This window comes from Gymnoscopelus braueri (assembly GCF_963280865.1).
Source record: "Gymnoscopelus braueri genome assembly, chromosome: 22".
In the NCBI taxonomy this organism is placed as follows: Eukaryota; Metazoa; Chordata; class Actinopteri; order Myctophiformes; family Myctophidae; genus Gymnoscopelus; species Gymnoscopelus braueri.
In genome coordinates, this window is record NC_137624.1 from 47,112,884 (window position 1) to 47,127,489 (window position 14,606).

Genomic DNA, 14,606 nt, shown 5'->3' on the forward strand with positions numbered 1-14,606 from the left:
GTTTAGCTGTTAGCTACAATGCTAACCGTCTCCACATAGACACAGTTATGAGTCGTTGTGTGTAATGTTTAGCTACACATTATTAAACATGATGGAACCTAAAGTTAAACATATTTAAACTCAACAATCTGTTTAGTTTGTACAAGGTGAGCTAAGCTTCAGTTTGTTATGTTTTCTGTTATGTTTATTAGCACTTTAGGAGCTTTATAAAGCTTTATGAAAATAAACAGTTTGTTAATATTAGAGGTTTTATAAAGATTTATATAAACAGTTTGTTAACATTAGAGGTTTTATAAAGCTTTATATAAACAGTTTGTTAACATTAGAGGTTTTATAAAGCTTTATATAAACAGTTTGTTAACATTAGAGGTTTTATAAAGCTTTATATAAACAGTTTGTTAACATTAGAGGTTTTATAAAGCTTTATGAAAATAAACAGTTTGTTAACATTAGAGGTTTTATAAAGCTTTATGAAAATAGACAGTTTGTTAACATTAGAGGTTTTATAAAGCTTTAAATAAACAGCTGTAAATAATGTTTGTTAACATTAGAAACAGAACAGAGGTTTTATAAAGCTTTATGAAAGTAAACATAAACATCCTAAATGAAGCTTTGTTGTTATTCCAGTCACATTGAGTCTGATCTCTTTAACATCCAACATAACAACAATCTTTATTAAGATGTTTTGTGAAAATGCAGCAAAGTAACAAAACCACTATTTTACCACGTTTTCAGTTATTAGCCTTGGATCAAGACTATCATAGATGTATTTTATCGATGTTTACATTTGCATATAATATTTGCACTAATATGTACTTTCAAATTATGAAAGTAAACGTCAGACTCTATAAAAATATATGTGATAGTGTTGATCCAAGGATGAATGAAACCCTCATTCATACTTTTGTTTCCTCCTGTCTGGACTACTGCAATGAGTCCTGTTTGGGCTCCCAAACAGCACACTCCCCGGATGCCAATTCAGAACCTTTGCCCCAAATCTTTCACATGGGCGTGTTCTAGCGCCACCAGGAGGCGTCACGCAAATCTGTACACAGTATCTCTACAATCACTACACGACACAGGTCTTTCAGATTTTTCATATTCCATCCTGATTGGCTAAGATTTGCTTCCAAAGTTTGCAAGAGTGCTCCGATTTGAACAAAATGCCTCAAATCATGAACACATCATGCGATTTCCGAAAATTTGCACGCACATTCCCACTATGCCGAGGAAGAAATGCCACTTGAAATTTTTCAAATCAGCCTCGTGGTGGTGCTATAACAGGCCGATTTGTGTTTTTACCCATAACTGCACCGATCGGTGTAAAAATGCGTATGTGCACTCCCTAGAGGCCAAGGAAAAACCTTTGCCCTGCTTTTTTCACATCTGTCTTTTATAGCGCCACCAGAAGGCCGGCCGACTTATGTAAAACACTTTTTTAAATATTATTATTCTATATTACTTATGTAATCCACATTTCATGCAAATGGGTACACATGATCTCTATAGTCATGTGATCAAGACGGATCTGTTTGATTTTTCATATTCCATCCTGATTGGCTAAGATTGACATCTAAAGTTTGTAGGAGTGGCCCGTTTTGAACAAAATGCTGCAAATCATGAACGCAGCGTCCGATTGCAATGCAACTTTGCACGCACATTCACACTATGTTGAGGAACAAATGCCATCTTTATAACATTGTCCTATTATAGCGCCACCAGGAGGCAGACTTTTGCAATGATGTTATAACTGGCAGTTAAAGAGTTGGTCCTGTTAACTATGGAGCTTAGTATTGTGTAAACAATGCTTACTATTATCTGACCCTTTTATTCTACTGTCATACAGGGAGCGGCCTGTACGTCCTATGGATGTCAACGCTGCCCTTCAGGAGGAGCACAACGCTGCTCCTTCATCCTCACCGGAGAGCCACAACTTTGTGTTTGTGGAGAACACGCATCCCAACAAGATGCTAGAAGGCCTCAACGACCTACGACTCAAACATGCCTTTTGTGACGTGATTCTGTGCTGTGGCGGACAGGAGTTCCCCTGTCATCGTAACGTACTGGCCTCCTTTAGCTCCTACTTTGAGGTAAACACCTCCTTTAGCTCCTACTTTGAGGTAAACACCTCCTTTAGCTCCTACTTTGAGGTAAACACCTCCTTTAGCTCCTACTTTGAGGTAAACACCTCCTTTAGCTCCTACTTTGAGGTAAACACCTCCTTTAGCTCCTACTTTGAGGTAAACACCTCCTTTAGCTCCTACTTTGAGATAAACGCCTCCTTTAGCTCCTACTTTGAGGTAAACGCTGATAACTTTCCATGTGAATATTTGAGCTGCTGTATTTAAAGGAATGACAGTCAATAGTAACTGGAGTTCATGTTCAATCCAATCAATGAATTGTTAACACAGTGTCAATAGTGAATATTCAAAGCCTTTTCATTGTGTAGGTAATGTTTACTCTCAAAGCCTGTACATTGTGTAGGTAATGTTTACACTCAAAGCCTTTTCATTGTGTAGGTAATGTTTACACTCAAAGCCTTTTCATTGTGTAGGTAATGTTTACACTCAAAGCCTTTACATTGTGTAGGTAATGTTTACACTCAAAGCCTTTACATTGTGTAGGTAATGTTTACTCTCAAAGCCTTTACATTGTGTAGGTAATGTTTACACTCAAAGCCTTTACATTGTGTAGGTAATGTTTACAAGACAATGGATGGAGTCCCGACAGACCAGGGTAGCCATCAATGGAGTCGAACCTCAGGCCATCGGCCTCTTGGTGAACTATGCCTACACTTCAGAGGTGCTCATCACCACAGCAAATGTGCAGGTTAAATATCACCATTTATATTATACATCATTTATATTAGTTATTATTATTATTATTATTATATCATTTCTCCCGTATGTGTGCTTCATAAACATATATATGTATATGCATTGTGTTTATTTGGTCTAGTTCCTGTTGGCAGCAGCAAACCTGCTGAATATCATGGCTGTTCAACAGTCCTGTTGTCAATACATGGACCATCACATGGATGAGAAGAACTGTGTAGGGATTCACTGCTTTGCTCAGGCTCACTCCTGTTCCATGTTGGAGAAACACAGCAAGGAGTACATTCTGGAACACTTCAGTGCTGTCTACAGACAGGTAGGTAGACAGACAGACAGACAGACAGACAGACAGACAGACAGACAGGCATACACTTCAGTGCTGTCTACAGACAGGTAGGTAGACAGACAGACAGACAGACAGACAGACAGACACTTCAGCGTTGTCTACCAGCAGGTAGATAGACAGACAGACACTTCAGTGTTGTCGACAGACAGACAGACAGACACTTCAGTGTTGTCTACAGACAGATAGACAGACTGACAGGTAGACAGGCAGGCAGACAGACAGACAGGTAGACACTTCAGTGTTGTCTACCAGCAGGTAGACAGACAGACAGACAGACAGACAGACAGACACTTCAGTGTTGTCGACAGACAGACAGACCGACCGACCGACAGACAGACAGACAGACAGACACTTCAGTGTTGTCTACAGACAGATAAACAGACTGACAGGTAGACAGGCAGGCAGGCAGACAGACAGACAGACAGACAGACAGACAGACAGACACTTCAGTGTTGTCTACAGACAGACAGACAGACTGACAGGTAGACAGGCAGGCAGACAGACAGACAGACAGACAGACAGACAGACACTTCAGTGTTGTCTACAGACAGACAGACAGACTGACAGGTAGACACTTCAGCGTTGTCTACCAGCAGACAGACAGACTGACAGACAGACAGGTAGACAGGCAGGCAGACAGACAGACAGGTAGACACTTCAGTGTTGTCTACCAGCAGGTAGACAGACTGACAGACAGACAGACACTTCAGTGTTGTCTACAGACAGGTAGACAGACAGACAGACAGACAGACAGACAGACACTTCAGCGTTGTCTACCAGCAGGTAGATAGACAGACAGACACTTCAGTGTTGTCGACAGACAGACAGACAGACAGACAGACACTTCAGTGTTGTCTACAGACAGATAGACAGACTGACAGGTAGACAGGCTCACTCCTGTTCCATGTTGGAGAAACACAGCAAGGAGTACATTCTGGAACACTTCAGTGCTGTCTACAGACAGGTAGACAGACAGACAGACAGACAGACAGACAGACAGACAGACAGGCATACACTTCAGTGCTGTCTACAGACAGGTAGGTAGACAGACAGACAGACAGACAGACAGACACTTCAGCGTTGTCTACCAGCAGGTAGATAGACAGACAGACACTTCAGTGTTGTCGACAGACAGACAGACAGACAGACAGACACTTCAGTGTTGTCTACCAGCAGGTAGATAGACAGACAGACACTTCAGTGTTGTCGACAGACAGACAGACAGACAGACAGACAGACACTTCAGCGTTGTCTACCAGCAGGTAGATAGACAGACAGACACTTCAGTGTTGTCGACAGACAGACAGACAGACAGACAGACAGACACTTCAGCGTTGTCTACCAGCAGGTAGATAGACAGACAGACACTTCAGTGTTGTCGACAGACAGACAGACAGACAGACAGACACTTCAGCGTTGTCTACCAGCAGGTAGATAGACAGACAGACACTTCAGTGTTGTCGACAGACAGACAGACAGACAGACAGACACTTCAGTGTTGTCTACCAGCAGGTAGATAGACAGACAGACACTTCAGTGTTGTCGACAGACAGACAGACAGACAGACAGACACTTCAGCGTTGTCTACCAGCAGGTAGATAGACAGACAGACACTTCAGTGTTGTCGACAGACAGACAGACAGACAGACAGACACTTCAGTGTTGTCTACAGACAGATAGACAGACTGACAGGTAGACAGGCAGGCAGACAGACAGACAGACAGGTAGACACTTCAGTGTTGTCTACCAGCAGGTAGACAGACAGACAGACAGACAGACAGACAGACACTTCAGTGTTGTCGACAGACAGACAGACAGACCGACAGACAGACAGACAGACACTTCAGTGTTGTCTACAGACAGATAAACAGACTGACAGGTAGACAGGCAGGCAGACAGACAGACAGACAGACAGACAGACAGACAGACAGACAGACAGACAGACAGACAGACACTTCAGTGTTGTCTACAGACAGACAGACAGACTGACAGGTAGACAGGCAGGCAGACAGACAGACAGACAGACAGACAGGTAGACACTTCAGTGTTGTCTACAGACAGACAGACAGACTGACAGGTAGACACTTCAGCGTTGTCTACCAGCAGACAGACAGACTGACAGACAGACAGGTAGACAGGCAGGCAGACAGACAGACAGGTAGACACTTCAGTGTTGTCTACCAGCAGGTAGACAGACTGACAGACAGACAGACACTTCAGTGTTGTCTACCAAACACCTCTTCCCAGCATTCTTTTATCCAACGTCAACTCCCTGGATAATAAAATGGACTAGGATCAGGTACAACAAATAGACTCAGCCATGCAGCGTGATCTGCTTAACGGAAACGCACCTAAAGCCACTCCACACAGTATGTAACATCACCAGTTGGGTTTTCCACGTTCCGAATGGACAGAGACAATGGAATAACAGAAAAGTCAAAAGGTGGAGGAGTGTGTTTTATGATTAATGACAGCTGGTGTAATCAGAACTCTGTTCATGAGCTTGAGTTGTTTAGCTCTCCAGATCTAGAATGTCTTGCTCTGCTCTGTAGACCTTATTTATTGCCGAGGGAATTTTCAGCTGTAATTCTATTCGCCGTGTACATCCACCCTAGAGCGAACACTGAGCTTGCGTGTAAAGAGTTGCACAGGGCCATAAGCGAAGATGAAAATAGTCATCCTCTCGCTTCGCTGGTGGTACTGGGTGACTTCAACCAGGCATCCTTGAGCCTTGTACCAGCATGTTACAGTGAAAACCCGGCTTGACAAAACATTAGACCACTGCTACACATCTATTAAACATGCACACATCACTAGTGCGCCCAGCTTTTGGTAAATTTGACCATTCATCTGTGTTTCTCATGCCTGCCTATAGACAGAAGATCAAACAGACGCCACCAGTGATTAAAACAGTCCAGCGCTGGTCAGAAGAGTCTGACTTTGTTCTACTGGACTGTTTTGAGTCAATGGACTGACCAGTCTTTAGAGAGGCAGTCGAGGGAAACATTGATGAATATGCTGACACTGCACTGTCTGTGATTAAGAAATGCATAGATGATGATGTAGTCCCCACAAAGACCATCAAAGTCTATCCAAATGACAAGCTATGGTTAAACAGAACTGTGCGTGTGGCCATAGAGCAGAGAGACATTGCATTCAGATCTGGAGATGAGGAGGAGAAAAAGAAAACACTATGCTCTTCGCAAAACACTGAACACCGCAAAAGGGGAATATGCAAAGGAGGTGGAAGGCCATTTTAGATCAAACAAGAGCAGAGATCTATGGCAGGGTCTGAAAATGATCACCGATTTCAAACCCCCCACCTCCAAAGAGAATGCATTATCCCTGTCACTCCCTGGTGAGCTAAACAAACACTACTATCGTTTTGAAGCTCAGAGGAAAGTATCCCCCACCCAGGTGACCCAGCCGGGGTTGATCAAGCCCCGGCTCAATACCTGTGTAGAGAGAGTTGCAGTTATCAAGCCTACAGGATATGAAGGCATGGATAGACATTTCAAGTTGTTTAGGAGTGAGGTAGGCTTTTACTTATTCTTAATTGAAAGAAACTGCTTTTGACGACAGCGCTAATGTGTTTGTTTAGTGTGAAGTTGCTGTCGAGAGTAACTCCAAGATTTCTGACAGATGAGCAGATGTTGGAGTTCAGGGTACCGAGGATGTTGGTGGTTGGGACAGTATCATGGTAAAAAAATATATATGATTTCACTTTTGCTTTCATTTAGGTTTAAAAAGTTCCCACCCAGGTTTTGCCTTCATATAAGCAGTTGAGTAACAGCTGAAATGAGTCATTAGCATCAACAGTGAGGGGAAGGTAAATGTGGACATTGTCCGCATAGATGTATAGGTGTTAACATTGCTTTCCACTGCTATCCTGCACTATGCAGAAACAACAACATTAAGTAACAGTGTAGGCCTACTCACAAACACAAAAAGTGTCGTTGTCCAACCGTGCAACCAGTACAATCAGTACAATGCAAAGAAAAGTGACAGTGTCCACAGAGCAACCAGTACAATAACTATCTAAGTGTCATTAGAGGTCAGTCCTTGGTACATCTATTATTCCAGTTATATGACAGTCGACCTGGCAGAGCGACCAACATGTACTGTATCTCATAGTAAAGCTTCATACTGTAGCTACCTGCACAAAGGACAACTTACAGGTGTGTGTGTGTGTGTGTGTGTGTGTGTGTGTGTGTGACACACACACACACACACACACACACACACACCCACACACACACACACACACACACACACACACACACACACACACACACACACACACACAGTGTCACCAGTGAACACTTCATACAGTATGTATATAGTGTCACCAGTGAACACTTCAGAGGAGAAAAGGTTACTTACTAAGACTTCTGGTGATTAGTAGTTTTCGTTCCCTACCTATGTTGAATACACTTATTGTAAGTCGCTTTGGATAAAGCTAAATGACTGTAATGTAATGTAATGGAACAAAGGTTGTCATCTAACAACTAGTCTGTTGTATTTGTTTTGTAGGAAGAGCTCCTGTCTCTGTCTGTGGACAAACTGACAGAGATCCTTTCTGACGATGATCTTAATGTGTCCAAGGAGGAGATGGTGTTTGAGGCAGCCATGTTGTGGTTAAATAAGTGTCCTACCCGCAGCCACAGCTTTGAAAAGGTCAGCCATGTTGTGGTTAAATAAGTGTCCTACCCGCAGCCACAGCTTTGAAAAGGTCAGCCATGTTGTGGTTAAATAAGTGTCCTACCCGCAGCCACAGCTTTGAAAAGGTCAGCCATGTTGTGGTTAAATAAGTGTCCTACCACACTAAATGGTCTGGTGTGTCCGTTCTGAAGATTAAAATATCAAATACAGTTCCAGGAGCAGCTTGCTTCAGGCTGGAATAATAAAACATGAATAACGGTCATGTTTACACAACCTAAACATATAGGATACAAAAATTACAGTATTAAATGGTGAAATATGTATACAGTATATGATGACTCATCTTGACTCACCTCACCTTTGTCTTGAGGCAGATGCAGAGATTTGAAAGCAATGTTTAATATTATCCAGACAGTAAATAATGAGTGTCTTGTCTGTTGTCGAAGGTACTAGAACACATCCGTCTGCCTCTCATAAGCCCCTCCTACCTCCATGATGTCATAGAGTGCGTGGATGTGGTGAAACAATCCCTGGGCTGTCAGAGGCTCATCTCTGAGGCCAAGGACCACAGACCTCGACCACGGACCTCCACAGGTACCCTGGTACCCTGCTTCACACATGAACCCTGCTTCAGTACCCTGCTTCACACATGTACCCTGCAAATTAATTATTATAGAATTCATCTGTAATATGTTTATATTCTAATAAGAATTACTCACAAATGGTGTGAACTACAGACTTGCAAAGAAAATAATTCCAAGGCACACAAAAATATATAGGATTTATTTTGAACAAGGCAACAAATTATGACCAACGTGTATCGGCCTAGAAGGTCTTCATCAGGGTCTGCTAATCAGTCACACTTAATACAGCCGTGGGTGATGTTGCAATCATGTCAGTATGTTAAGTACAGATGCCCAAATGAATAAAAACAAGATATGATACAGTCATATTATACCAGGTTGCTTGTTTCTCTCACTAAACATGGCAACGTTTTTAGATCCCATATGGTTACTTATTTCTCTCACTAAACATGGCAACGTTTTTAGATCCCATATTCTGAGAGGACATTGAGCAACAGCGCCACTTACCATAGAGTTACATACAGTGGCCGAACACAGTATTGTGGGTCGTCTTTAGATCTTTAGGTATGTTAACTCTTTGACTGCGGTTGACTCGATTAACGCGTCAATTGCTAGTTTGTCCAGTTGGCCGTCGACGCGTTAGACGCGTTGGACGCGCGTTCATTGTTTAATCTCTGATCGCGCTATTCTGATTATTTTTCCTTCTAGGTTTCGAGTTCCACTTACTTCACCCACACCTGCATCCGGTTTCATGACGCAGATTCCGTTTCCGGTTTTCATTTTTTCCCTCTGTCATTTTCGGCCAGAATAGGTTTTTCACACGGTATAAAAAACGAACGGAGAGGTCCACTTCTATAATCTATAGTCTGGGTGACGAACAGTCATCGCCGTCGTGTATCACATCGTAAATTTGTCCGATCGGAGAATCTGAGAACACGTCACATCCGGTTTGACGTATTTGACTGTTTGACTCTGTTGGGGGGGGGGGCAGCGAGTCAGCGAGCTGATGAAAGTGTCTATTTGCTGCTCTCTGCTGGTGGAACCATCGTATGTGTTCAAAACCGCAGCTAGACTTACTATATGAAAATTAAATAACAAAATAACAAACAAAAAAAACACGAAAATCGCTGGCACTGGGGGAGTACTTTATGAAAATACTCTGGCAGTCAAAGAGTTAATGTATGTTAATGTTCCAGTGTATTGGTGTGTATTGAATGGTCCAGTGACTGATGTGATTGTGGCGGTGGTATTCAGTATGTTAATGTGGTGTTAATGGTATGTTAATGTGGTGTTAATGGTATGTTAATGTGGTGTTAATGGTATGTTAAAACTCATTCAGTGCCCGGCTTATTTATGGCAGTTTGTCTCTGAGTGCCACAGCCAAAATTCATTGTAAAAAAAAAGTGCTTTGGAGCCGAGATACAGCCTTTTTCAGTAAGAAGTTAAACAAAGAGTGAATGGAGCAGAATATTTTCAAATCATGATATCTTGGGTTCTGAACATTTTTTTCCATTTCTTTCATTGGATGTCTTAGACGTCCAGTGGCACTGAATGAGTTAATGTGGTGTTAATGGTATGTTAATGTGGTGTTAATGGTATGTTAATGTGGTGTTAATGTTATGTTAATGTGTGTTAATGGTATGTTAATGTGTGTGTTAATGGTCTGTTAATGTGGTGTTAATGTTCCAGTGACTGAGGTGATCGTGGCGGTGGGGGGTCAGGAGGACAAGGAGATGCTGCACAGTGTGGAGAGTTTTGAACCGACAACCAACCAGTGGAAAACCCTGGCATGTTTGCCCTTCTCTGTACGCAGACACTGTCTGGTGGTGTCAGGTACTTTACCCTTAAATGTCTGTTGCCCTTTAATGTCTGTCTGTTACCCTTTAATGTCTGTTACCCTTTAATGTCTGTCTGTTACCCTTTAATGCAGAGGTCTTCAACAGGGGGTCCGCGACCCCTAGGGGGTCCGCGGAGGTACTGCAGGGAGTCCGCACAATTGTTGTTTGATTAAAAAAATATTTTTGTTTTAAAAAAAACTTTAAAAAATCATTTTCTTTTCTTTTTTTCAAAAATGTCAATTTGTCCTTAAACATAACATTAATTTAATAGCTTAGTATTGAATGCACAATAACATGGTATGTTTATACATATTTTGTAGAGAAAGGTTAGTGGCGTCAGTTGGCGTCAAAAGCTAAGTATGGCAAGGTTATGGGTTGCCAAGTCCCAGAGATTAAAATAAGCACTAACACTATACCACAGCCTACCACTATACCACAGCCTACCACAGCCTACCACTATACCACAGCCTACCACTATACCACAGCCTACCACAGCCTACCACTATACCACAGCCTACCACTATACCACAGCCTACCACTATACCACAGCCTACCACAGCCTACCACTATACCACAGCCTACCACTATACCACAGCCTACCACAGCCTACCACTATACCACAGCCTACCACTATACCACAGCCTACCACTATACCACAGCCTACCACAGCCTACCACTATACCACAGCCTACCACAGCCTACCACTATACCACAGCCTACCACAGCCTACCACTATACCACAGCCTACCACAGCCTACCACTATACCACAGCCTACCACAGCCTACCACTATACCACAGCCTACCACTATACCACAGCCTACCACTATACCACAGCCTACCACTATACCACAGCCTACCACTATACCACAGCCTACCACTATACCACAGCCTACCACAGCCTACCACTATACCACAGCCTACCACTATACCACAGCCTACCACTATACCACAGCCTACCACTATACCACAGCCTACCACTATACCACAGCCTACCACTATACCACAGCCTACCACAGCCTACCACTATACCACAGCCTACCACAGCCTACCACTATACCACAGCCTACCACTATACCACTATACCACAGCCTACCACTATACCACTATACCACAGCCTACCACTATACCACAGCCTACCACTATACCACAGCCTACCACAGCCTACCACTATACCACAGCCTACCACAGCCTACCACTATACCACAGCCTACCACTATACCACTATACCACAGCCTACCACTATACCACAGCCTACCACTATACCACAGCCTACCATTATACCACAGCCTACCACTATACCACAGCCTACCACTATACCACAGCCTACCACTATACCACAGCCTACCACTATACCACAGCCTACCACTATACCACAGCCTACCACTATACCACAGCCTATCACTATACCACAGCCTACCACTATACCACAGCCTACCACTATACCACAGCCTACCACAGGCTACCAGAGGCTACCACAGCCTACCACAGGCTCTAATTAATGTATCTAATTAACATAATCGTAATTCTTCCACCACACACAGCCTCTACACTGTATTTGTTGTCTCCGCCGAAGGTGGAGAATATGTTTTCGCTTTGTGTGAGCAAACATTGTTAGCCAAGCTAACATTGGGCAAGCTCCACGTGACACGTGTCAATATGTTGACACCAATGCCTCTGATTGGCTAGAGGGACGCGTGACGAAATAAAATTCTATAAATAGGTGTGTCACTTCAAAAAGCCCCTACTTTTTGAAGTGAGGTAAAACAGGATCAATCAGACTTGATTGGAACAGTACCTTCAGTAAGTCCAAGTCACCCGTCTGTGCGTGTGTGTTTCCCTCTGAGAACACCTAACATTGGTCAAGCAAAGGCGCAGAAGGCCAAAGCTAAGAAAGCATACTCATCTACAATTGTAACGTAGAAGAGGACTTCCACACGTGGATGTGCCACACATAGGTGTGTCACTTCAAAAAGCCGTTTACGTTTTAGAAGCGAGGTAAGACAGGATCAATCAGTCTTGATTGGAACAGTATCTTCTAGTCCAAATCACCCGTCCGTGCGTGTGTGTGTCCCTCTGAGAACACCTAACATTGGTCAAGCAAAGGTGCAGAAGGCCAAAGCTAAGAAAGCATACTCATCTACAACAGTAACACAGAAGAGGACTAGAGTTGAATTGATCCCACAACAAGGCCGAAGTCTTAATACGTGTTAATATGTTGACACCAATGCCTTTGATTGGCTAGAGGGATGCATGACGAAATACAATTCTATAAATAGGTGTGTCACTTCAAAAAGCCGTTTACGTTTTTGAAGCGAGGTAAGACAGGATCAATCAGTCTTGATTGGAACAGTATCTTCTAGTCCAAATCACCCGTCCGTGCGTTTTTTTTTTAAGTGAGCTTCCATAAGCCAAGCTAACATTGGTCAAGTGACACGTGACAATATGTAATATAAATAGGTAAGACAGGATTAATCAGGAACAGTACTGGCGGAGACTTGTGCTCCGAGGAGCACATTTTCTTGTTTAATTATGTTATTATTATTAATAATTGTATTGTTATTAATATAATGTAATATTTCAGGTTCTACTCTGTACCTGGCTGGAGGAGAGCTGGCTGATGGATCAGTCAGCAGAGAGATGTGGAGATATGATCCTTCTACCGACTCCTGGTTGGAGATGAGTCCTATGAATGAAGCTCGCTGTGATTTTGGTAAATTAATCTATGAATGAAGCTCATTAACATAATCTATGAATGAAGCTCATTAACATAATCTATGAATGAAGCTCATTAACATAATCTATGAATGAAGCTCATTAAGATACTCTATTTAAGATAATCTATGAATGAAGCTCATTAAGATACTCTATTTAAGATAATCTATGAATGAAGCTCATTAACATAATCTATGGGAATGTGCGTGTGAAATTTTCACGGAAATCGCAAACTGCGTTCATGATTTGAGACATTTTGTTCAAAAAAACCTTAGCCAATCAGGATGGAATATGAAATATCGGACAGATGCGTCTTGATCACATGACTATAGAGATACTGTGTACCGATTTGCGTGATGTTTGGATAAAATCTGTAGGAGTAATGTCCAAAAATGGGTTTTGCACAAATCGGCCTGCTGGTGGCGCTACAACAGGCCCATGTAAAAAAAATTGGGGCAGAGGTTCTGAATTGGCATCCAGGGAGTGTGTTTTGCACAGTTTCGCAGCGGCCGGGCCAACGGTGCCGGAGATTAGCTGGTAACACACGGACAGGAGGGACGGACAGGACGGACGGACACACGGACGGACGGACAGGAGGCAAAACATACTCTCTCGCCATGCCTTTCGGCCTGGCCGAGACAATAATCATAATAATAATGTAATCCACAGGTCTGGTGATGCTGGAAGGCTGTCTGTTGTAATAATAATAATAATAATCATAATAATCATAATAATAATGTAATCCACAGGTCTGGTGATGCTGGAAGGCTGTCTGTTGTAATAATAATAATAATAATCATAATAATCATAATAATAATGTAATCCACAGGTCTGGTGATGCTGGAAGGCTGTCTGTTCGCAGTGGGGGGCAGGGAGGGCCAGACGAGGATGGAGCGATATGATCCAAAAACCAACACCTGGCAGTTCATGGCGTCTGTGGGCGTGTCCTGTTACTGTGACTCTCCTGCTGTAGTCGCACTGGATGGATACCTGTATTATATAGGTATGGAGGACAGTTATAACAGTTATAAACAGTTTGTAAAAGTTTTAACTGTTAAGCAAGAGATAAGTGACGGTGAGGCGGTCATTGTTGAGAAATAAACCCTGACATGATGATTAACTCTTTCACTGCCACAGAATTAATTAATTCATTAATCCGTCTACCGTCATCTTGCCAGCGAAAACGGCGATTTTACTGTAACTTTGAAAAATCATGGAATATTATCCTTGACCGCCGTCCTCACGGAGATCGGCTCATTACACGCACAGGGTTTTCGTAGTAGAGGGGAAAAAGAATAGTCCCGTCGCGATCCTCCATTCAAGAGCTATGGCCGTTTCAATGAGGCTTGTTTAGCCATAAAGCAGGAGGAACGGAGATCTAGCAGAGATATGGCCATTTCACTGCAGGAAATAAACAGGAAGTAAACAAGCATTTATCTTTTTAAATGACATCATTTCCGGGTCTGTTGTCATCAGGCAGTGAATGCATCATCCATAGGATAGGTAACAGCGCCATCTAGTGGAAAACTACTGAAAACAAATTCTCGTCCAAACTCGTCCGTGGCGGGAATTTCCGTCCAACTTAACACTCGCATGACTGAGGTTTCATTATCCTCCACCATGCCTGAA

General features: G+C 42.7%; 1 protein-coding gene across 1 annotated transcript in view; it reads left to right on the forward strand.

Moving 5' to 3' along the window:
- The first annotated feature begins 37 nt into the window (after window positions 1-37).
- LOC308077886 (kelch-like protein 23) overlaps window positions 38-14,606 on the forward strand; it is a 28,211-nt gene continuing 13,642 nt past the window's right edge. The window contains exons 1-9 of the mRNA XM_080418863.1: window positions 38-146; window positions 1,847-2,090; window positions 2,695-2,829; window positions 2,959-3,150; window positions 7,714-7,857; window positions 8,289-8,436; window positions 10,116-10,259; window positions 12,847-12,975; window positions 13,807-13,980. Of these exons, the coding sequence (XP_080274989.1) occupies window positions 1,866-2,090; window positions 2,695-2,829; window positions 2,959-3,150; window positions 7,714-7,857; window positions 8,289-8,436; window positions 10,116-10,259; window positions 12,847-12,975; window positions 13,807-13,980 (1,291 nt within the window). The 5' untranslated portion in view covers window positions 38-146; window positions 1,847-1,865. The remainder of the gene's footprint in view (window positions 147-1,846; window positions 2,091-2,694; window positions 2,830-2,958; window positions 3,151-7,713; window positions 7,858-8,288; window positions 8,437-10,115; window positions 10,260-12,846; window positions 12,976-13,806; window positions 13,981-14,606) is intronic.